Source organism: Centropristis striata, chromosome 9 (assembly GCF_030273125.1).
Source record: "Centropristis striata isolate RG_2023a ecotype Rhode Island chromosome 9, C.striata_1.0, whole genome shotgun sequence".
NCBI lineage: Eukaryota > Metazoa > Chordata > Actinopteri > Perciformes > Serranidae > Centropristis > Centropristis striata.
This window is the reverse complement of record NC_081525.1, coordinates 28667408-28692002: the sequence shown is the minus strand read 5'-3', so window position 1 is coordinate 28692002 and position 24595 is coordinate 28667408. Positions and strand designations below refer to the sequence as shown.

The window sequence follows — 24595 nt, the reverse complement described above, 5'->3', positions numbered from 1 at the left end:
TAAAAGTTTGTCACAGGAGTAGTGTGGTGCTGTAGGAAGCTATAAATACACTTTCATTTCTCTCTCTCACACACACATACCCACATTAAGACACAGACACCGCTCACACATAACGCACAGTCCCTCTCACTATTATTAGCTCTGTAAGAACAAAAGAATTTCTCTGGAAATAAAGCCAAGCTGGGAGGGTGTGTGCGAGGCGTCTGCCAAAAAAAGTGTTTAAAGATTTAGTTTCCATAAGTTGGCCTCGGTCACGGGACTCATAAATATTTAGCCATTAGGAGTACCTTCTAAAGAGCTCTCCCCATTCTTTCCCAATGCGGCGCACTGTCTCTCTCCCCCCTCTTTCTGGGAATGAGGCATGACGTGAGCGACGTTTATTTCTAACACCTTGGATCTGGGAAATTGGGGTGGGCTCTTACCGTCAACTTAACCCAGTTTTGATTGGTTTAACACATCGACAATTAGAGAAAGTCAGGTCTGCTGCTCTGGTTTTGAAATCAGAGACATATTGGCGTTATGAGGGAAGGTTTTGGCATGGTTGTGGTCACGATCTCTTGTCGTTATTTCAATAACATTTTATGCGCACTGAAGACAGGTGCGTGTCTGGGTTTATGTCTGTCTAGATATGTTTGCACTTGCACATTGGCCTTTTTTTTTCATTGTGCCTGCTAAGTCTATTCAGCAGAGAATTAAGATATGAGTTCCTAATCCCAGAGTTTGAGGATGTTTTCCAATATATTAATGCAGTTAAAGATCCAGATTTATGTAAATTGGTTCATATATTGAGTAACTGTCTTACTGACAATTTAGGTTCTTTTTATTCTTTTTTTGAATTTGGGTGGTTTATAACAGCTATTTATTTCCTCACAAAAACAATGCAAAGTGTTTTGATTTAATTTAAAAGGTACTCCAAATTATTTGGCCTAAACCTATTTTTTTTAACAATTTACATTTTTCAGATGGTTGTTTTTGTTCAGATTATATGTCTTTATTATACCAATGGGAACATCTTCATTTTAAAATGTCAGTTTACAGATACACATTCATCAGCAGGTATTGGGGTATTCCTACATGTGTGAATGTGTTTCATTGTTTGTATACTGAAAGTATATTATCAAATCAAATCAAATCAACTTTATTTATAGAGCCCTTTAAGACAGCGTTAGCTGATACAAAGTGCTGTACATGGCAGGACAGACCAACCATAAAAACAAAACAAGCAAAAACAACTAAAACAAAGCGAGTCTCATGCTGGGTAAAAGCGCTTCATCCAGCATATATGTGTGCATAGCAGTATTTGAGTGTGTTCTAAGGGGGGAAACACTTGTGTTTGTCTCTCAGTGACATTTGTGAGCACAGGGCTGGTACTCTGCCACCCCTCCCCTCCCCTCCCCATCCTCTCCTCTCCTGTCCTGCTATGAACCCCTCTGCCCACTCTGCTGCCAGCCGCCAACCAGGCAACTTTCTGTGTTAAAGGACTAATCCACAAAAAAAAGCCTTTAAAGCAGCTACAGGCAACGGTTGGTCTTGACTTCCTGCATAAATGTTGCAAGTGGTGATGCTAAACGTCCCATGTAGCAGTTTATCTATTGATGTTTTTTACTGCTGGAAGGATGCTGTGTTTTGGGAGGTTTTTTGTTTTGTTTTTAACTTAAAAATGTAAAACAGGAAGGAAAATGTCACTTTTCTGAAGGTTTTTGTAGAATTGTAAGATTTTCTCTGACTGAAGGAGAAATAGAAAAATACTGAGCTTAGTGAAAAAATCCTGCAAACAACATAAAATCAAATAAATTGACTAGTTAAAAAAAAAATCTAATTAGGATTAGATTATAACTAATAGTTTGAGTGACTGGTTGACTTAATACTTGCACCTCTGGATTTAAAAAAGATAAATATAAATAAATAACCATAATTTCTTCTTGTAAACTGTAAACACATCTTCTAATGTTCCTGTTTGTGCTGAATATGAGATGTTTGCATGTTTATTCACACTGTGTGTGTGTGTGTGTGTGTGTGTGTGTAGGGTGAGTCATACAGTGGCTGGTCCACTGCTACCCTCTCCTCCATTGTTCCAGCGTTGGGATGGCTGGCCTGACTCCCACCACAAACACAATGAGAGGGAGAATTTAGCAGGGCAATCGGGACTATTGATGATTCATGTGTTTATATCTTACCTTCCTAACTCTACTCCCTTTTCACCAAACCACCCCACCCCCTCTTCCTCTCTACACCCTTTAATAAAAAGGATGTGTCTGGTGTTGGGACAGGACAGCGAGCACTTTTGTGTGCCTTGTCAACACACAACACACAGAAGGTAATGAAGTAACGGAAATGACCCTGTCGGAAAAGACTTTTGAGTAATCTAATGTATTAAGGCTACATTTCCACTATATAACAGTAAAAAGAAAATAAACCCTCAGATATGCTATACTTTCATCTTTCAGGGTTATTTTCTCATAAATATTATTTCTTTTTTATCCCTTTGTACTATAACTACCCAGGTAGCATCTTACCACAGAAAAGAGATGATCTTGTTGGATTTAATCAGACATGTACATAATGGACATGCAGTTTACAGAGTCACTTGATGCATTTCCACATACAGCCTTGATCTTTTACCACAAAGCAAGTATTCAAACAGCATTAAAAAGAAAGAAAACTTTGCTTCTCCATTCTGAGGCCCTGACACTAACACTGATGCTGTGAATATGTAGAAAGAAACCTTTTTTTGGATCCACATTGGTATATGCATGCTCACTTATTCACATAAATAAGTATAGTAAAAAGGCTTTGGAAGGACTGCCAAATGCCAGTCAACAGTATGTGTCAAACTATTGAACAAATGAGGCCTGAAAACACTGATGGAAGCTTTATAAACCAACTGACAAAATTCAAAAGAAAGCAAATTGCAGGTGCATCGCAGATGCAACAAAAATGTTTCAACCGTCTGGAAATAATTGCGGCTCAAAACAGCAACGTTGTTTGCAATATAAGTCTCTGGGCAGGGACATTAAGATACAATACTTGCAAAAAGCCTCAGTTAAGCCTCAACAAATCGGCACAGTTTGAGACGCACATGACAACATTTCAAAGACCCTTATTCCTAAGTTTTTACTTCACAGTAATAAGAGATGACATGTTGTTTAGAATCTGTAACTTTATACATATATTTAGTCCGTCCACCTGATAAAAATGGAGCAGAGAGGAAAATAGCCGTGACGTTTTGAAATGTGGCTTCACTGTTTATTTTAGTTATCCAGGGACAGATTTTTGGGGGGATCCAGACAGGTTTTTGTGCTCCTCTGTCTCTTTCGTTTTTTTTCTGTTTTGTCTCTCTGCATGTAGCGGGAATGGCAAAAGCAGAACTGAGGGCCATTAAGTTGAGGAGGAACTGTATTAGAAGTCTTGTTCCCTGGGAAAGCTCCCAGCTGAGGTGGGACGGCCATATTGGATAAACAGATGGCCGGGGAGAGGAAAGGACAGGCGAGGAGAACAGAGGTGAAACAAAGAGGGGAGATGAGAGAGGGCATGAGTAGAAGAGGAATGTGGAGAGAGTGGAGGAGAGGGAGGGAAAGGAGAGGAAATAACAAAGAGGAAGAGGTGAGGGAGAAAAATATAAAAGATGATGTGATGGAGGAGAGGAGGAGATGAGAAAAGGATAAGAAAAGACTGAAGATAAAAGCAGAAAGAGAAGGAGAGATGAGAGTTAAAGAAAGTCAACAGGAAGGGCAAAAGGGCAGGAATTGGATGAGGTAATGCATGTGAAACATGGAACAAGACAGGTATTATATCACTGGAGATTACTCTTAACGAGATCAAAGGCGAAATCAAATTTTATTGCAATAGAAAATACAGATTTTCTTACAACCTCACAAACCGTGCTTGCATTGCTGGGGCATTGGCTGTATGTGACATTTTCATGAAAAAAAACCCCAGTATATTAAGAAATTTGAGGTCAATTCAAATAAGTTATTTACATTTTTTATTATTTTTTTCAAATTTTTCAATGACAATAAATTTGTTATTAGTAAATAATTGTATTAATTAAAAAAAAAGTCAAACTTATAATAATTTTGATTATTATATATTCTTTTTAATATGTGTAATTTAAAAATTATTTTATCTCTGTTCTTTTGGCCTTTTTTATTTATTTTGCCATTTTTGTGACTTTTCAAAACAACAGTCATAATAATAAACCCCAAACTAATAAATAAACCCGTGCAAAACATCATGAGCTAAAAGAAAAAAAAATCTTCCTCCTTGTCATTAATTCTCTTCCAACTCAAATTTCAAAACATCTTAAAAACTCACAGAAATCCACAACAACCTAAAAAAAATATGACAAGCATTTCTAGCAGTAGAATTATTTACAGCACAGACTTCTCCGCCAGTTTACTCAACTCCTCTAAGCGGCTGCATGCCAGTCAATCACGCAGTATGACATATCCCTGGGGTCCCGGCAAGAGGGGGGGTGATGTTCACATCTCACACCTGAATATTCTCCACTTATAGATTTACCTGAGTGAATAATGTAAGGTCCTCTGATGCGCCCCACTCTGCCCTGCTGCATAATTTCACCCCCTCCTCACCTCCCTTCTATCTACATCCATAAATATTACATGAATTTACTTTGGTGAAATTATACTTACACCACCCGCCTGCCCAGTTCAGACTGGAGGGTCTTCTTTTACAGTCTTAGTTATCCTCTTTACACACACACACACATACACACACACACACACACACACACACACACATTCTTGTACTTCCATCTTTGTGAGGACCCTCATTGGAACAGTGAATTCCCATGCAAGGTTATAATAGTTTTGAAATTTTCGTTAGTTTTAGTTTTAATTTTGTTGTGAATTTTTGTTTTCAAATTTAGTTTCACTATAATTTTAGTTAGTTTTGTAACCACACAATACAGTTTCAGTTAATTATCATTATCATGTAACCTTTAACCTTTAAAACAAAGTCGTAAATCTCAAAAAAGCCTTTAAAGAAGTGAGGACCGGCCGAAATGTCCTCACTTCGGAAAAATGTCCTCACTCTGTTGGTTAAAAGATGCGTTGTGGTCCTCACTATGTAGGAAATACAAGAACACACACACACACACACACACACACACACCATGACAACATGACCTATCCAGGAGCAGTTTAATTTTCAAGGTGCAACCAAGTGTGTGTGTGCATGTTTGTGTGTGTGTTGGAGAGAGGGGGGGTGTATTGCTCCCGCCCTGCCATGACCGCTGATTGCACCTTTTCTTTTTTTTTCTTCACACCCCATAACAGAGTGGAAATTAATAAGCCGTTTTAGTCGTGATCTGTGAACCCTGGGAAGTGGTATATCTATACCACCTTCCACACACACACACACACACACACACACACACATAGATTCAGAGCCTCAGGCTGCAATGTCTGTCTTGTCATAGAGGTCAACGATCCCCCCACAACAACCTCCCCCCCCGACACCCCAATTCTGACAAACTGCAAGCGTGATGGGGTTGGCGGCCGCACGCAGTTGGCAAAGATTTGTAACTGTGTCCCTGGTCCATTGCATTTGAATTATTCTGCAGTGTGCTGCACCCCCCAACACACACACACACACACACACACACACACACCCCATAGCATGCTTGTTTTACCTTATTTGGGAAGGATGAAGGTGTATAGAAGGATGGAGAGAGAAAGAGGGATGTAAGAAAGGAGACAGGGGAGTTTAAATGACTTACGGAAGAAGTAAAGCAAGAGAGAAGAGTGAAGACATGAGATTAAAACTGAGTGGCAGAGAGAGAAAGAGAAACTGAGAGAATGACTTAAAGTGAGAAAGTGACCATGAGAGAAAGAGAGGACAGAGACAGAGATGGAGTTAGAGACAGAGAGAGATATCTCAGCAAAGAGAGGGAGAAAAAAAGAGTTGACTGTGAGAGACAGAGAAAGAGAGAGAGAGAAAACGAGAAGGAGATAATGAAGGACAGCCAGAGAAGGACAGAAAGAGGGAAATGAGGAAGAGAGGAAGGTGGAGGGGGGTTAAATGGGAAGATGAACAAGGGGCTGCGAGAGGCAACGACCAAGGGCAAGAGGAGGAGGAGGAGGAGAGGGGGCATGGTGAAGGACAACAGGGGAGGGTGTGGGGGGGTGAAAAGAGGACCGGTAGGTTGGGGGGGGAGGGGGGGGGGGGGGGGGTGGAAGGGGGGAACAGGTGGAAGGTTAATGGGCCTGGAGCGGATCCACCAGACGCTCTTGGGCTTGATATATGGGCCCGGGGCCTGGTGCGGGGCGTAGGCTTTCAAAGATATATTATTTCATTTGAGGAGCAGCACCATTCTGGCCGACAGACCCCCCCACCCTGCCCCCCAACCCCCCATCACCCCCGCTTCCACCAACACCCCCCGCAGCCTAGCATTTGTCCAGTGATAGATGACACGCCCCCCCACCGCCACCACCCCAACACACACATGCACACATACAGTATTGTCCCCCCCGAACACACACTCATGTTGCTCCTGTACAATATTTTGGTGTTTTATTTAGGAGAATTTTCACGCAATTTAGTTTCTTTTTTCTTTTTCCCCATCTTGGTTTCTTTAATTCTTTCTTTCTTTCTTTCTTCTAGCCTACTTCTCCCCCTCCCCTCGGCTGTCAGTCTTTCTCCCAGGCTGCAGGCCGGTCTTATGGCCGCCTGTGTGTTTTTTTAAGTTGCTATTTTAGTGGTAACAATATCTGTTTGATCAGTAGCACTGGGAAGGAGCTTGGGGAGGTGGGGTGTACGGGGGGAGGCAGAGGGTGGTGGGTTTCACAAAGGCCTCTTTTCATTCATAAATTATTGACCATTGCGCAAGACATCAGTCTTTCTTTTTCATAAATACTGTAAAACGCCCCTCCTGATTTTTCTTTTTCAATGCTACCAATACAAAATGGAAAAAGTCGATTTTGGATCTGTTTTAAAGAAACAGTTGCGGTCAGTGAAAAAAAAAAGCAGACATCAAACACAGCAGAGGCTGTTCTGTACCTGGAAGGCCACAGGTTGCACCGCTGAGTGTGTTCCTCCTGTTGAAAGGCACTGAAAGCATGTGGCACTGCTCCCACAGGTCCCATAGGTGAAACATACGTCTCAATAGGACATTGGTATTTGAAAAAGTCCTTATTTCAATATGTGCAACACAACAAGATATTATTGCAGACATGTATATGGTGTAATTGTTTTTTGCCAAATCAGTATATAATGTCCTGGCACAGCTAAATTCTGCATTTTCCAATAGCATCTGCCATGCTTTGGCTTTTTGACTCACAGATCTGACAAAATTGAAATTTTCCAATGTCCTCCTCACATCCCCTGACGGTTGTAGACTGAGCTTTAAGATACAGCATTTCCAAATACTGGATTGGTCCCGTAGGTCCAACCCCAGGGGACTGCAGGAGGCCGGAAGGAAGAACAGGAAACTTGTTAAAAGAGAAGATTTAAAGTCGCCCGTCCCAGAGGAGCGGCAGCTATAAGGAGACGACGGGGGTTGGGAGGTTTTAGCATGCGCAAAGTCTGCTCATCTACTTGTTGCTTTGATGAGGGATGAAAGGCTGTCATGAAGTACAAGTTTACAGAGCTCCGGGCAATGATAGACTCAACTGTCCTCAGCAGCGCTTCCTCTTCCTTGTGCTTCTTCTTCCTCACTCAAGGAATTCTTTTCACTGTTTCAGCATTTAACTGAAATTCTCACTCATGACATGTGAGAGCAGGTATGAGGTGCATTTAGACACTGACAGGACATGTAGCTGTTGACAGATGGACATTGTTGAATGGATCATGTATCTGCACTACCCCGCTAAACCTGTAGAAGAGATGTTCTTTTAACTACCATCTCTCTCTGTCTTTCTCCATCTCATCCTCCTCTGTAAACCACTGCTGATGAAGTAGCAAAGAAAAGCAAAAATTGCCTCCACCTCTTCTGTAGTTTTTCATTTCCAAGCAAGTTAACAGCCTGATTCGCATTTGCGAGCACTTTGGGCATTCGGCGGGAGAAAGAGCAGGTTGTGTTTAAGTCTTGTTTGAGGACGATCAGGGTAAAAGCCTTTTTTATTGGCAGGTCATGCTGCTTGTTAAGACGGTGACTAGGCAGTGCTGTTAGCCTCGGTGGCCCCCAACTATCACGGTTGTTGTTTCACAAGTTGGCAACAGTCAGTCAAATTAGCAGGGAGAGAGAGAGAAAGCGATTGAAAGGCAGAGAGCAAGTGGGAATGAGAGACAAAGAAAATGGGTAAACAAAGTGGATATGGGGCTTGATTTAGTTGGCCGGGCTGCTAACAAATCAACTCAGCAGCGTGCAAACACTTTACACACTCCACCAAAGAGCAAAGCAACTTTCTCCCTCCCCTCCCTTGTCTCTGCTGTGCTTATAGTTATGAGCCATATTAAATCTACACTTCATGCAGGAGACTCTCCAAAGTGCCTCCCAAAAGAAACTCACAGTTCACAGCAAGACTAATTAGAAGTGATCCTTGTAAAAAAAAGTATTGTTATCTGTGGCAGGCTCGGTGGCTGAGGGTGCTGATATGGTGACAGACCAGTTGTAGATATACAGACAGAAGTGCCGGCATTTTGCTTCTAAATAGCTCCCGGCTATAGGGTTTCCTGGAGGTCAGAGGGGCCGAGGTGTGGCTGCTGCAGCCTTACGCCGACCCTCAACCTCTAAACTAAACTCACCACACAAAACTATGCAAACCTGTCAGCTAATTTATCTTCCTCTTTTATGCCTGCCTGCATTTCTTCTTTGTAAATGACACAATTTGGAAAGCATTAAACACAAATAGCTGCAAAAAGGGCGTCCAATTGAAGGGATCTCTTTGAAATAGGAAACCCACCAGTTAATGGTGAAATCAATTTATGTATTCACATATTTTAAAATCAAAGTATTTTTTGCAAACATAAACCCTTTTTGAGCCACATATTACTCAGTTTGAATAATATACAGAAAAACTCAAATATTACCAGACAACAATTAGCCAGCTCCTCTAATTTCAAATGAGGTAAACATGTTTAGTTTAGGTTTAGCATTGATTTGTGAGGAACAGAAAAAATATATATTCAATTTCATCAATAATGCCTCTGTTAAACATAACATATATTTAAACAGTAAATAAAACATGATCTACAAATAAAATAAATACTTTTCAATTGAAATGTATGAAAAATGATGAAACATGAATGTAAAAATGTTTGTTAAACTGCATTTATTTTATCATTAGACTAATTACTAATTTAGGCAAATGATTTCCTTTTCACAAACTATTTTTAAAGTTCCATACGAGGATGTTATTACAATTTTCTATAATTTATATTTTATATTATCCGTATCTTATTTCGTTAAAAAATTTAAATAATTAGATTCTGCATGTTATTATGTGTGTGATGTGTGTTTATATGTTCTTGCATTTCAAATTAGAAGTGTAGAAAATAGGCTGTCATTATTCCAAGGGAAATACACAAGGAGTTCCCTGGTAAATTCTCTATCTTGTAAAGGGTCTTGTAAAGATTGAGAACCGCTTTCTAAAAGGGATACTGAACAGCAATCTTCTTTAGACAAAGATTTTGTTTCCCCAACTGCACTCTGAAACACAACTCTTCAACTGGCTTTTCAAGTAAGTAAAAAAAAAAAAGACCCACAAAGAGCCCGAGCTTCTTATGTTCCGATGTTGCGTGGCCTCAATTATCTGCGTGTAATCCAGCCTGCCTAGAGGTTGTGCCTGTGTCTGCCTCTTCCGTCACTCGGCTGTCAACAGTTGTCCCCCAATGTCTATTTTTGATGCTTATTTACGGCTTGTCTATTCTGGACAGGGAGTGGGGAAGCTTGGGGGGGGGGTCGGGGTCCGGGAGACAATAGACAAGACAGTGGTGGAGCAGAGTCGACAGCTTGCCTTCTAGTTTTACACTTAAAGAGTAAAGGGGTATTTATATTCAACTGGGAAGGCGGGTGATTGAATTTGCACAGCGATGACTGATGCATACAGTTCATAGGAGTAACACTAGACATTGTGGTGGTGTTGTGACGACGAGCGAGAAATTTCATTGGGGCCGCACGCCAAACAACGACCCAGCGGAGAAAATGGCTTCAGCCCCACCGGCAAAGTAGGACAAAGACACCTGTTCCCTATCCCTACTTAAAGCGTTCCTTTCTCTGCTGGTTTTAATTTGGCTCTTGCAATCCTTATTTCTTTTACACCACACCAGGACTTTTTCATTACTCTCACACCATTCCCTCTTCCTCACCTCTCAATCTGTCAATCTTTCTCCATTTCTCCCAAAGCGCCATAACTGCAAACCTGGCACGAGCCACGGATAAATGATTCCATACATGTGAAATAAAGGCACCAATAATAGGCATTACAGTCTTGCGTTCTTTTCGGATTGCGCCCACTCATCAGAGGGGGGTAAAAAAGGCTTTTCAAGCAAGCTGAAACAATGACGAGCAATAAACCAAATATGCTGAAAGGGCACTTGCTGAGAAGGGTGCTGACAAATTCGTTAAACTTCTAGAAATGAACCAGAGATTCTGAGCAAAAACCAAAAAAGACAAGGTTTTCAGGTGGCAAGCTGCAGTCTCACCTTCCCTGAGGCCAATACTTTATACGCCACATGTTGCACTGCACTTCCCATCAGCAGCAGCAGCACCACTAAGCTTCATACTGCCGAGAGCAGTGCTATAGAGAGACGTCTTTCTCCTAATACAGATGCATTCATGGCAGTTTCTGTCAGACGAGGCCTGGAGATGCACTTCAGGGAAAAGCAGAGCTCCATCTGTTCTGCGGCATTGTGGTTTTGATGCCTCGTCTTCCTTGTACTTCGACTGTTTACATATCACAGGAGCTCCGGAAATGCTCAATTAGCTAATTCAGATATTTAATTTGTGCATCAAAGGCTGTGATCCCAGTGATCTCTGGAGCTGTGCCACGTTTGGATTTGGATTCACAGCTGTCTGCTGTAAAAGCCCGCCACCTAAACCCCCTCACAACCCCCCCAACAGGAAAAAAAGCAAACCCATCCCAGAGCGTCAAACACTAATGGGAATCTGTGTCTCCCGCCCTCTCAGACAGAGAGCATCACTGCGTCTGTCTCCGCATTTTAAAACAGCTTTGGCCGTCTAAGCTACGTTAAGGTATATTGCACACATGTGGGTATGTATGTGCAAGTGAGACTTAACGAGGACTGTCTCGACTGTTCTAAATAATACAAAAGGGGGAAGCCTTTAGCCTGTCCTCTTTGTCTCCTCTCTTTCTCGTCTTTGCTTCCTCTTAAAGGACAGACAGCCAGACAAGGATTATGAGGTCATTTCCCGCTGTCTGTCAATGAAAGTCACACAGGCACAAACACACGCACACACACACACACACACACACGTGTACATACATGCATGCACATAAATCCTCTTTCTCAATCACATCTGACAGTCATAACCATATAATAAAGTGAAAGCAAAAACCCATTTTTAACCAACACACACACAGAAATCTGCATACATACACGCTCACCTTCTCACCTTCTTATATTGCATCCCCTCCACCTACCTTTCACACTCAGCACACAAACACCGAGTCATAAATTGCAGCATTAACTCAAATAATGATTGCACGGCATGAAAATTCAATGGCTGGGGCTTAATGCCCAGGAATCGCCTGGTAGATTAAGCTCTGGGTGTGTGTTTGTGTGTGCTTGGGGAGTCTGTAGTGGGTGGGGGTGTTGATGGATCAATAGGAGTTCTATGATCAGCACCTCCCAGCCAGGAACCTTATAGACAGTCTTCTTGCACAACTCATTTTACATTTGGATGGCATGCATTTTCTGTCTGCAAAGAGGAGAGTGGAGTGGCGGGAAGGGAGCAGGAGGCTGCACATGTAAGTGTGTGTGAGTATGCAGGTATAGATATTACTGTCAAGCATTTGTGTGTCTCTGCGTAAGTATCCAGGTCTTGACAAGATTGCATCCATGTGTATGTGAGTTGGAGTAAAGGAGGAGGAAGGGTTACTTTTGGGAGATGCTGTTCCCTGGGCTGCATGTGTATTAGCGGTCTAATGTTCATGTGAATAATTGATTAGGGCCTCTCTGTGTTTTTGATAATTAGTTGATAGCTTCTTAGCTCTAAGCCCTAAGATTTCACGTGTGTGAGTGAGTATGAGAGTGTGTGTATTTGATGGGGGGTAGGTGGTCCACTTCTGAAGTATCCTGAACAATAGCTCTCAAAAAGAAATAAAAAAAAAACTCCTTTTCCTCTAAGCCATGCACTCATGGATTAACTTTCTTCATAAATGAGGCAACAGTACATACATTTCTTTCTCATAACCTCGTTTTAGTTCTTTTTCATGTTTTGCCTCACCAATGAGTTGAGCCACACTCCCTTTTCGTTAGCCACTGTGCAACTTGTACTCACACATTTCATATATGGTTATAATAAAAATCTGGCAGACGTTACCTGGAAAGTTTTGATTTGGTACATATCTAGTAAACAGACCACCCGTAGCAAACAATAAACATTGCATGCATGAAAAGATATCAATTGAAATTCATGTCTGGCCCCTCACTGGTCCGTTCTCTTGCCTTATTGATTTTTCTATCTTTCATATGCTTATGCATCAAGTAAAAACGGAATAGGAAAGTTTGGGCATGCTTGGTTCATCGTTAGATCCCTACGCTACTATCAGACGAAGAAGAGGGTTTGTTGCCATCGTCAGCGACCTTGAGAAAACAAGATGTTCTTTCCGCTGCAACACACAGACCCACAGAGATACTTTGTTTTTCCTCCTGAATGTAGTGCTGCTTCTAGTGGATTCTCACAGATGTATGTGTGTGTGTGTGTGTGTGTGTGTGCCTCGTTGGCCTAAGCTAATGAGAATTTAAATTATGTGTCATAATCCATTACTTGTATGTGTAACAGCTGTTGAATATAAAGATGGATTACTGAATGGGACTAACGGGCACAAGTCCAGGGCCCCAAAGTGTCAGCGGCCCTCCATCGCCTTTACCTACAGAATGTCACTTAAAGAGACATGTACCAATCAGGAAGACACTCAAATGACCACAAAACTAACTTAAAAAGAATACGAAGGTGAGCATGCACACAATGATATACAGACAGTGTCACATACATTTACAATGTAAATAGCGTGGCAGCGCATCGAGCTGATGTTAAGTCTGCTAGCTTATCGAGTTTTAGAGAGATATGTACCAATTTGTATGTGATGGTTTTGTTTTGGGTCTATATTAGCTTGTGATCAGTCTGACTCACACTACACATAAAGGTCCCATATTGTATTTAATTGTAATTATTTTATTATAATTCCCTGCTATATTAAAACTGAGAATTTATCAAAATGCCCGATTCTGTACTCAGAAAGCATGAAGTATGCATGAAGAGACTGAAATGACCACAAAACTAACTTAAAAAGAATACGAAGTGAAAAAAATAACTACAAAGCGATTCAAAACAGCTGCAAAGAGGCACAAAGAGACAACTATGAAAAGCAGAAAAAACAACCACAAACAGACACAAAGCAACAAAGACACTCAAAATGACTACAAAGAGACACAAAACACTACAAAGAAATGAAAAATGACTACAAAAAGACCTTTACAATTACAAAATTACACAAAATATCTACAAAGAGGCACAAAACCACAGAGAGAATGGGCCCATTATCTCATAATTTGCTCATGTTTATATCTTCTATATCAGGGATGGGCAACTGGAGGCCCGGGGGCCGCAACCGGCCCACACCCTCACTTGGAGTGGCCCTCAGTACAACTATATTTGAGCATGAAGTCTTAAAAGTGCAGTGTAAAAATGCACAAAATTACTTCTTGTAATTAATGTTGGTCTGCTGTTCTTGCACTGAAAAAAAAAGAAATCCCAGTAAGTGGTTATTTTTTATTTTCTTCAAACCTTTTGTGTTCCTATTTATACTGTTATTCATGCATTTGAGCATGAAATAAGTGTAAGTTACTGCACTGTAAACATATTTAAAATTGCAGTTTCATCATATCTGGTTAAGTGCACGGTCCTATATGTGGCCCTGTGGTAGTGTTGATGAAAAATGTGGCCCCCTCCAGCATTTAAGTTGCCCATCCCTATTCTATATCATCTTTGTTATTATTTTCTTATCCATTAACATATTTTTGAGCACACGCATCACTACATTGGTTTGCTGCCATAGACGGTTTCTGCATTTCCTGTATCTGTTGCGGCCCTATGTCACTATTGTGTCAAGGAGAGGCCCAGGCAGAGCAGGAAGACCTTATTAGGCCCACGACATGTTTCCTCTCATTCCGACATGGTTCGGGACACAAGGATGCAGCATAGGATAAAAGGGATGTATAGGGGGGCAAGGAGAGAAGGAGGGCATGTCCAATCATTGGCTGGGTTTTTTGTTTTCCCTTTCTACCACAAGCCTGGGACAAGAAGAAGAATGTCAGGATGTGTGGACGGATGAGAAGATGTGAAGATGGTAGAGGGAGAGAGCATGGCCAATCGAAAGCAGAGTGTTCTCAGGGTCAAAGGTCAGCCTCCAGAGTCTGTTAATGCAGTCACCGTGGGAACCGATCAATCTCAGTGCCGCGGCAATATCGATCGGATGTGGGCACACGCACACATGGACACACACTTAGACACACACTAGCATTCTTTCTGACACACACACACACACACACACACACACACACACATATACACACACAATAACAGCATTCATTCACTTCTACAAAGCAGTTTCTGCTTTCACTCAAACACAGTGAGTTCATATGCATTGACGCAAGCGGACTACAACAATTCGCCCTAATGCTTTTCAGAGAAGAAGAGGTTGTAGGCAATAAAAGAAACAGTTTGACACTTCAGCAGCAAAAATAACCCTTCTTTGACTACATTATGTTTCTTGTCAGTAAGACTATTGCTACAGTTCTGTGGAAGGGAGGATTGTGTGCTTTCCATTGGCTCATATTTCTCCCTGACATCAAAGAAAATCCATATTATATTACATTTAACATGCTCCATGGTGTCCTGAGTAAATATGTATTGTATTGTGAGTTGGGAGAAAAAATGAGTATAGATGGAGTAAACACATAATTGCAAAGAGAAAAATACATTGTTTTTTTCTGCAGCCACTTTGCCTTCTTCTGACAATGGTATTTTTCTGAGCTCAGATGGCTTGTGGCATCTCTATGGCTGTTAAGGGACATAATAACAGTCTAGAGTTTCTGTGTGCTCAGTCGGAGATAAACCCACAGGCATTCAACACTACCTGATATGTTGGATTAGATACATGTAACCAGCAAACAGGTGCCAGTGACATGAGATGTTGATGAGCATGCACGCAATGATATACATATAGTGTCACATACATTTACAGTGCAAATAACGTGGTAGAGCATCAAGCTGATGTTAAGTCTGCTAGCTTATCGACTTTTGGAGAGATATGTTTTAATTTGTATGTGATGGGTTTTTTTGGGTCCATGTTGGCTTGTGATCAGTCTGGCTCACACAACACATAAAGGTCCCATATTGTAAAAAGTGAGATTTCCATGTCATTTTTTATTATAATTCCCTGCTATATTAAAACTGAGAATTTATCAAAATGCCCAATCCATGGAGAAATGCACACATTCTGTACTCAGAAATTGTGCCTTTAAACAAGCCGTTAGAACTTATGTGCAGTTGTGATGTCAAAACAATACTAAATATGACACCAAGAGTGCAGATGCAAAAGACATATAAACACTGACCAATCAGAGCAAACTGGGCTTTTTCAGGAGGGGGGCTTAGAGAGACAAGTTCTATGAACCTGAAAATTAGCATTATATGTTATATGTTATTAAAATGTCTTTCCCAGTCAGTCTAAATGTGACAATGTTTGAATTACTGTAAAACTCGGTGTATAAGTCGCACTGGAATATAAATTACATTATTATTTTTCAGGGTCTCAAACTGGGAAAACAAGGTTTTCTATTGCTATTTGTTAATAAAAACATTATACATATTATTTCAACACGGTTACCATTTATTTTCATTTGAAACATAGAAAACATAACCTGTTAAGTAGGTTTACTTTTCATATTGCGCATTTTTCAAACACATTAACTTCTTCAGGAAATACTACAACATCCAAGCCATGAGCTTAAATTGACGTTAACCTTTTTTTTTTTTAACCAAGTATATTAAACTTTTTTTAACGCGCACCCATTTTTTTAGATGAAAAAAAAAAGGAAAAAAGTGTGACACCAAATTTTACAGTACTTACTCATAAGGTGTATTAGGTAAACATGTATCTGGTTAAAGACCTCGTAAAAGGCGGGTGACATGTAACATGCTTTTGTTATGTCAGTTTCAAAGTTACAAAGTTAGACTTTGGGACACGAACAGCATTTACCTGGGTCAACCTGTGTTTGTTTGACCTCTCCAACCACCCGGACCTCCTCCATCTGTAGACTTTGTTCTACTTTACACTATGTCACCTGACTTCCTATTTTGCTCCTGTCATAATTACTACATCCACTCGTGGTCTAACAGTAAACATACATATGTAATACAATAAGCTGCTGGTTTTTGTGGGGAGTAAAGTGTCTAAAAACAGATTCCAGTAACTTTAGTCTTCAACCTCAGTCAGGTTTACTGAAGCACACTATATTATCTCTAGTATTATCATTCCTCTCTTCAGGCCCCCTCCCCCTCCACTAGTAGTGCCACCTGCCACCTGCACATTTTCCCAGCATTCTTATCATCCTGGCAGCCGTAGGATCGAGGCCCTCATGAACTGTGTGCCACGATAAACAAGAGCTGGTTTGGGGACGTGAGGAGGGGGGCGGGTAATGATTTTTATTCTCATCCGCTTCTACAGTGTGTAGAGAAGAGCCGGACATAGTTTGGAACATGGACACCCAAAGCTCACCTCTCCCCTCCCAGCAGGTCACATAGCTGGAACATCCTGGGGATTTTGTCACTCACTCTGTTGTTTTTTCTGATGGATGTAACTCTATTTGTGGCTTTTCAAAGTTATGGCTGCCAAAAATGGTTTGCAGTGGGATTCAAGACACATTCATGAGCCAATGGTGACCTAGCTCCCTTGTAACTTGTAATCTCCTATATAAAGTCCCAGTTTAAAGCACTTTTATTGGAGAGCTTTTCCTGTTTTTGCTTGAGTTTTAATGTCTGTCCTTTATTTCTCTTATTTCCCTGTTTCTTAACTTAACTCCTTGCCTGTTTATTTTATTTATTTATGCATTTATTTATGACATTTTGAAAAGGGCCTGACTGTATCTAGACATGATCTCAGGCCAGGAGGGTTGCATGAGCTTCCACAGGAAAAAGTATTAACCGCTCCATGATTTCTGATGCATTGATGACCAATTAGTTGAACAAGATCCTATTGTTGCTGATGGAACCCCACACTGAGACTCTTTTCAATTAAATTACCAAACTATAAACTGACAATGAGCTACAGTACATTCAAGCGCGACATAATTAAGTGCTCGCAACATTCTGAGAACAACAGGCGCTGTTCTAGGTGAATTAATGCCTGTTCCCAGGTGAATACAGGGCCTGTTTGGCTCAAGGCGAACAGATGCCAAGACAGGACTGCACCAAAGGATGGCTGCTAGAGACGCACGAGCATTGATGTCAGCTTCAAACCTCACCTGTAGTACTCCGAGACAGCATTGATTCCCGTCCAGCAGAGAGAGACGGAAAGATAGAAGCACAGCTATTGTTTATATACACGTCGTTTGAGGCAGATAAACTCATGGTCTGTGTGTGTGTGTGTGTGTGTATGTGTTCTCCCCCCTGTGTTAAAAAATAGCATGATTCTCTCCATTCATTAAGGCTCCACAGAAGGAGATTCCATTAATCTGTTCATTAGGCCACATCAAAAATGGAACTACTTATTAAAATCAGATCCAGCTGTGTACTCTCGTTAAAGCCCGCCGTACCGTACGAAGCTTAACAATGCTCGTGGCACTAGACCAAAACCCGGCCACAAGAAAGGGGGGAAAAGATTCTACTACATTGGCCTGTTTTGACTCAACACACCATGATAATTGCTCTACTCTTAGCAGGGGGCTATGAATAAACATTACTTTTGTCAGCGAGCATCTGAATGCTCCATTTCCAATTAATTTACATTTACCCAGAAATGGAGGGAATATCTGCTCTTAATCACTATGTTTTATTTTCTCAATTTCCCTCAAGTCTTTTCTCATTCTCTCATTCCCTGTCTGGCACTTTCATTCCCCCTCTCACACACGCTCTCTTTCTTTTTCTACCTCTCTCTCTGGAAAATCCCATTAATCTCAGCCAGTGGTTTTGAACAAAAGCTATGGGCTAAGCGATTGATCCTGGCATTGATCCCACTCGCCTGAACGATCATAAAGGTGTTAAATTGGTTTCTTGGAGGATATGTATTTTTCATTGCTGGCTGCTGCAAGTAGAAGTTCCTGCTTGGAATTTCTCTCATTTTTTTAAAAACCAAACACTGGTGATGATATTAAAATATTAAATAGATCATACCTTGAAAATACTTAAATGTGGATTTTGAGGCCAGTTTGAAGCAAATTCTTTCGAGCGTGTTTTCTGCATCAGCGTAGACCTTAGAAGCTAAATCCTTATAATGAGTTTTGCTGCATCCAAGGACAGGGTTAGGGTTAGAGATTTGAGATTTTCCAAATTTGGGGGGGAAAAGTGGGAGCCAAAGTAAAAAAAAAACTCATGTTGCTCTTATTTTGCTAAAGAATTCTGCTGTGAATTTACACTTTATAACAAAAATCATACAAAGAAGCTTTGATCATATTGATCGTATTGAGCATATTCTCCTACATTAGCTTGATCATTCACCGACATAAAGAAATTCTTATTCAGAGAAACTAAAGTAAGACTGAGTTAGAGAAAACAAATTTCTTTTACCAGCGTATACAGCGTATACCAGCGTATACAGCGTATACATTGAAATGAGAAAAATAATAGTCTGGGCCTGAAGTGAGTGTCCTAAATTTCATGTGATACATGTGGTGGCCAGAAAAATGAAGCTCAAGTGCAAAAAAAAATGCAGATCCTTGAATGGTCATCTGAGGCTGGCTACAAAAGAGAGTCAATCCCCATAGAGTCAGATAGAATGATAATTTCACCGTTCATGACAATTTGTGATTTTATTTGTGAATTATTATTATTATAAATCATAGATTTTACATATCTTAAGGCCTAAGGTTATGCTTTGAGTGACAAGTGGGTGCACAGGTCAGGCACAGTCAGCCCGCCTCAGCTCCACCCACGCTCCACCTCTTTACCTACATGTCGAAGTATCCTTGAGCAAGATACTGAGCCCTAAATGTCTCTCAATGCTGCGTTCATCGGTGTGTGATTGAACTTCCACACTGTAAAACCCAATGTTGATTGTTTCTTATTATAACTATTTTTTTCCTTTTCAATACAACAAAGATTTATGCAAAAAGTCATTTTAATTTATAACATTGAGTCAAATATCAAGATTCATTTGACTTAACTCTATTGTCTTTGTTATCTTGACATAAAATTCTTTCACAGCATGGACCCTCAAATATGTAAGTTGGAACAACAAGTTGGGTTTTACAGTGCAATGGTGGCAGGAGCCACCTGCCACCATTGGGAGTTGTAGTTGTAGGATAGCCTCGGCCACCAGTATGAATGTATGTGTGAACGAGTGAATGAGCGTAGTGTGTAGTGTAAAGCGCCTTGGATAAAATCGCTATATAAGTGCACCCCGTTTACCATAACCCAGGAGTTAGGCAGAGACTGGCACTGCCAGGATGGCGATCTTGTTACATCTACATCCGTGTCTCATACAGTCTGTGGTCATAACCTATTGGCAGAAAAGTAATTTTGAACTATATCAGGTAATAAAAGTATCACTTTAATATTTTTTGATGTTTCCCAGTCACTTGCTTAAGTCAAGAGAAAAAAATAAATATATCTTCTTTGGCATAGGACTGAAAAAAGATTTACTACCACTTATTCATTAAACTGACCTTCTCATCATGACCTTCCATTGCTGGTTTGATGTCCAGAGAGAAATAAAAGAATAAAAAAACTCTAAGCTCTAAGTAAAGATGTCAGTAAATAGCATTGAATGATCTTATTTTATGACTCATTATCAGTTATAAATAGCAAACTGTTATAGAGGTGATGACCACATAGTAAAATGTGGAATTGAGAAACATCACAACAACAAGTTTTTTTCCTTCTCAGTTGACATTACTGGAACCAGTAACCAGTTATCTAAAGTTTCCATGACCATGTGAAGAGATAAGAATTAACCGTCTAAATAAATCAGCTGTTTTATTGCTCCTGGAGAGTTCAACAAACTGCTCATTTGAACTTTGTTGTGCCATATTGTGAATAAATCTGACTGGCAATCAGCCAATGTTTTGCTGACCCAATTCGCTCCATTTTCTCTGCAAAGAGCTGGTGTTGCCTGAATGAAAACCAAAGACGCATCGCGCGTTGACTCTATGTCAGAAAGTTCATATTATCTGAGAGAGCAGGCTGCAGATCTTGTAAGATCAGGCGCCATGAACGTTGCTCATTTGACAGAGCAAAGGAAGAGCTTGTCAGGGAAACAGCTCGTGTCGCTGGCACTTAAAAGGTCAGCGAACTGAACCCCAACCCCTGGCCCGCCCTCACGCCTGTCTGTCTGTCACCAGTCCCCCTTTTTCAGGCGGGTGTCCCCAGCCCTCGTCTAGGCTGCTATCACCCGCTGTCATCCCTTCTGAGCTGCCCCCCTTTGATGACCCAGGCCTCTTGTCAGAGAAGAGCTTCCAGGCAGGCAGAGTAAGGACAGTCCTTTGATGAGGACCCCGACACTTGCCAGCACCACTGACATGCAGGGGGGTCCTTTGAAGAGTCTGGGCCTTACATGTACCCATCCGTCCACACACACACACACACACACACACACACACACACACACACACTGTTACGCGTGCTTCCAGGGTAGATGGAGAAATGAAGAGAAGGGGATTGGGGCACTGTATAGAGAAGTCCCTCCTTTGACTGTGGCTTTTGCTCTCTGATGGTTTTAATGAAGGCATTTGAATTTTTTCATCCTGAGCTTTAGACGCCACAAAAAAACAGATGTATAGGAAGGAGGAGTAGGAGGAGTGAGACAAAAAAGGGTCCATGATGTTGTCAAAAATTGTTAGAAAAGGTCACAGAAGCTTTGTTGTATTTCGTCATTTGACTTTCACTGATAAAAGAGAAATGGGGGATGAGAGATTTCAGACATTGGAGACTTTTTAGGTTTTTTTTTGCTTTTATCATACTATTTATCCATGATATTTACGCCTGGTATCTGTACCAGAAATAACCAAGAACCAAGTAGTTTAACAACATCTTCAGTCAATCCAGAACGTTTTTTGTACCCAGATCTAGAAAAAAATAAGAATAATCAAATATATGTGTTTGAAAATCATTTGAATGGTGATAAGTGGTGGCATGTTACACAAGTAAATGCTCTCATTCACATGATGTATACTGAATGAAGTAGAAATAAAATGAATCATATCAGGTTCTTCATTGGTATAGCTATCGTAACTTCTGACACAATCTACTGCCCTTCTGAATGGTTACTGAACTCAGAACTAGTGCAGCCACACTGCAAAAAAGATGTCTTAAAACAAGATAAAAACACTAAATCTGAGGGAAATGATCTTGCTGCATGGAGAGATAATTTCACTTGACAAGATTTCTTAAATTAAGATTATTAAATCTAGAAATAGGCATGTTGAACGCTTAAAATAAGAAATTAACTCTTAAAACAAGATCAATTATCTAACACTTCTAAATCTAAAGTTTTTTTTATATCTTGGTAAGAAACAAACAATTTGCAGTGCACTCTGCTCGGGCCAGTTCATCGCTGCTTTAATTGATCTTGTTTTAAGAGTTTTTTATTTTTTATTTTAAGTGTATGCCTATTTCTAGATTTAATAACCTTAATTTAAGAAATCTTGTCAAGTGAAATTATCCGTCCATGCAGCAAGATAATTTCCCTCAGATTTTATTTTTTATCTTGTTTTTAGACACACTTTTTTTGCAGTGTACCAGATGCCAGCAGTGCATGAAGACAGCCATACTCAGGCAGCTCAAATGTTCATGTCCTCCAACAGTGCATGTTATTTGGCTTTGCCAGGCTGCTGTTATGGCATAGCTATTGTTACGTCTTCCTGAAAGGTAAACAGAAACTGTCTGACACCAGCCCGATTCACCAGTCATAACAATCCTAATCAGCACACAATAGACGTCAGACTTGGCCACAGCCAAAGCGATGTCATACAGGGTAATAAAGTGTTTGATGTTTTTGGAAGAGCTGCAGTTGTTCACATCAAATTTTTTCCTAAGGTCGCTGTAGATTAAAAAAAACCTAATTTCCTGACAGGACAAAAAGAAATTCCTTTCATCTGTGTTAATGCTGCACCTGCTTGTATTTCAAAGTTTTAACATTGATCCACATTCTTCGCTCTAGGAGTTGTGGTTGACATTGGGCGATTGACATCACAGACAGTTCTCACAGACTAAAAGCAACAAAATAATTCACATCTCCACAAAACCGCAGTGTGCCCAGAAAGACACATTATTCCCAATGAAACCACAAAGAGGACAATGTTTGATGATAGAAAAGGTGGGGGGGAAGAAAGAGCCTCTCATACATTTTCCTCATTCCTTCCTTGTCAATGTGAGCTTTTTTGTCTGAGTCTGGCTATGTGGAGTAATGATTAACACAGCCGAGCATGGGAAGAGACAGTTACAATGGAGGGGGTTGTTTTGGTGTATGGAACCACCGACTGACCTGCCTCAGCTTCCCAAGCTCACCTGGCAGGTCCCTGGGAGCCAGCAGCTGGCATTCAGGAGGGGGAAAATGGCTACTTAATCATTATCATGTGTGGAATCAGTCAGAAACTTCTGGCAATGGGCAAACAGATAAACCTGGCAACATTGTTAAATCAGGCACGTAGCAAAGTGCTTAACGGAGTGTGAAAAGGTTCACATGAGAAAGCGTTAGAGTGTGTAAAGCGGACATCTGAACTTTGTGTAAGTTTGAAAAAATGATTGACCTGTGAGCAAGCTTACCATTCAACTGCCTGTGATGTTTAAAAGCTAGTGAGGCTGACAGAGTCTAATCTTTTTTTTTTTTTGAGGAAGGGACATTTGATTTTATCCTGTTTGATTTAAATATTTTAATGTTTTACTGTATATCATTTTATCCACCAAGTAAATTTTCAGAGATTTGTGATACAGACACACACAGTTTGCATTGGAACCATGTACATACAGACTCATTCTGTACGTATTTAATCTGAATCTTTGCTCAAGTACTGACATTCACTGGTTCCTCTTCATTTATAAAGTCTTGATAGGCGACATGCCACCATACCTCAGCACTTTATTAAACTGGTCACATAGTAATTATCCAACACGCTCTAGTGATTAATGCTTAATGCTCAATGTTCCCCGGACAAATACTGAATTTGAAAAAAACTGCTTTCAGTTTTTCTGCTGCATCGACCTGGGACATCTTACAACATTCACTCAAACTCAACACAATTATAACTCTGGGCCAGTTTAAAACTATGATAACCAATAACTCTGCCTTTCACTGTAACTGTTTTTAATGTTTTTGCATGTGTTTTGTCTTTGCTGTTTTGTGTTTTCTCTGTACTCTCGACATCATTGTAAATGATGGGTTGCCCTCGATGATACCTCGAGAAAATAAATAAACGATAAATAAATAAAATAAACTTGACCAATTGGAAATGTTCAGCCCCACCTCCAAAGTTCCTAAACATTGGGAAAGAAAAGGATGAATCAGGGACTTCTGGGGGGACAATAATGTCCCTGCACCTATTGGCTGTTTTTTTACAGTTTTGTAAGGGGAAAAGGTTGACCTGAGTGTTTATCTCTTTCCAGGTGGACGACCAGATGAAGCTGCTGCAGAACTGCTGGAGCGAACTCCTCATCCTCGACCACGTCTTCCGGCAGGTGATGCACGCTAAGGAGGGCTCCATCCTATTGGTCACTGGTCAGCAGGTGAGTTGGTTTTACCCAATCCTGGGAACTCCCAGCTACTTCTGCTCTTTCTTCCTCGAAAATGCTGCCAACCATGCGTTACTCACTCCTCTAGGGATTCTGCAACACATCAACATTTCCCTTAAAGCGTTATTGATCACTCAGCAACACAGGAATCCCTGCTTCATTAAAAATAGATTATGCTTATAGATATATACTAATGTCACCAGAATAATCAATTTAGCATTTTTTCTTCTCAGTATTGAAGCCTCAGAATAAATAAAGCACTCAGTCACGCATGCTGCAGCATAGTGCGTGGGCGGGTAGATGAAGAATATGGCTAAGTGTGTTATTTTGTTCTACTGGGGCCCTGAAGGAACTTGGTGGGAGCTGAAGCCTGAAACCCAAATGGAGGTCCTCAAAGCATCTGGATACTGTGATTCTGTTTTCGCACCATACACACTCACATAACACACTGTCAAATAGTAAACACAAACCCAGGAGCATGCAGGGAAGACTCCTTTAGCGTTC

At 40.6% G+C, this 24595-nt stretch overlaps 1 protein-coding gene across 2 annotated transcripts in view; it reads left to right on the top strand.

Annotated features, from left to right (window-relative positions):
* Nucleotides 1–24595, top strand: part of nr5a2 (nuclear receptor subfamily 5, group A, member 2) — a 76985-nt gene that overhangs the window by 21536 nt on the left and 30854 nt on the right. For both annotated transcript variants that reach the window (XM_059340585.1, XM_059340586.1), the window contains exon 5: nucleotides 23966–24085. In XM_059340585.1, coding sequence (XP_059196568.1) covers nucleotides 23966–24085 — 120 coding nt within the window. The remainder of the gene's footprint in view (nucleotides 1–23965; nucleotides 24086–24595) is intronic.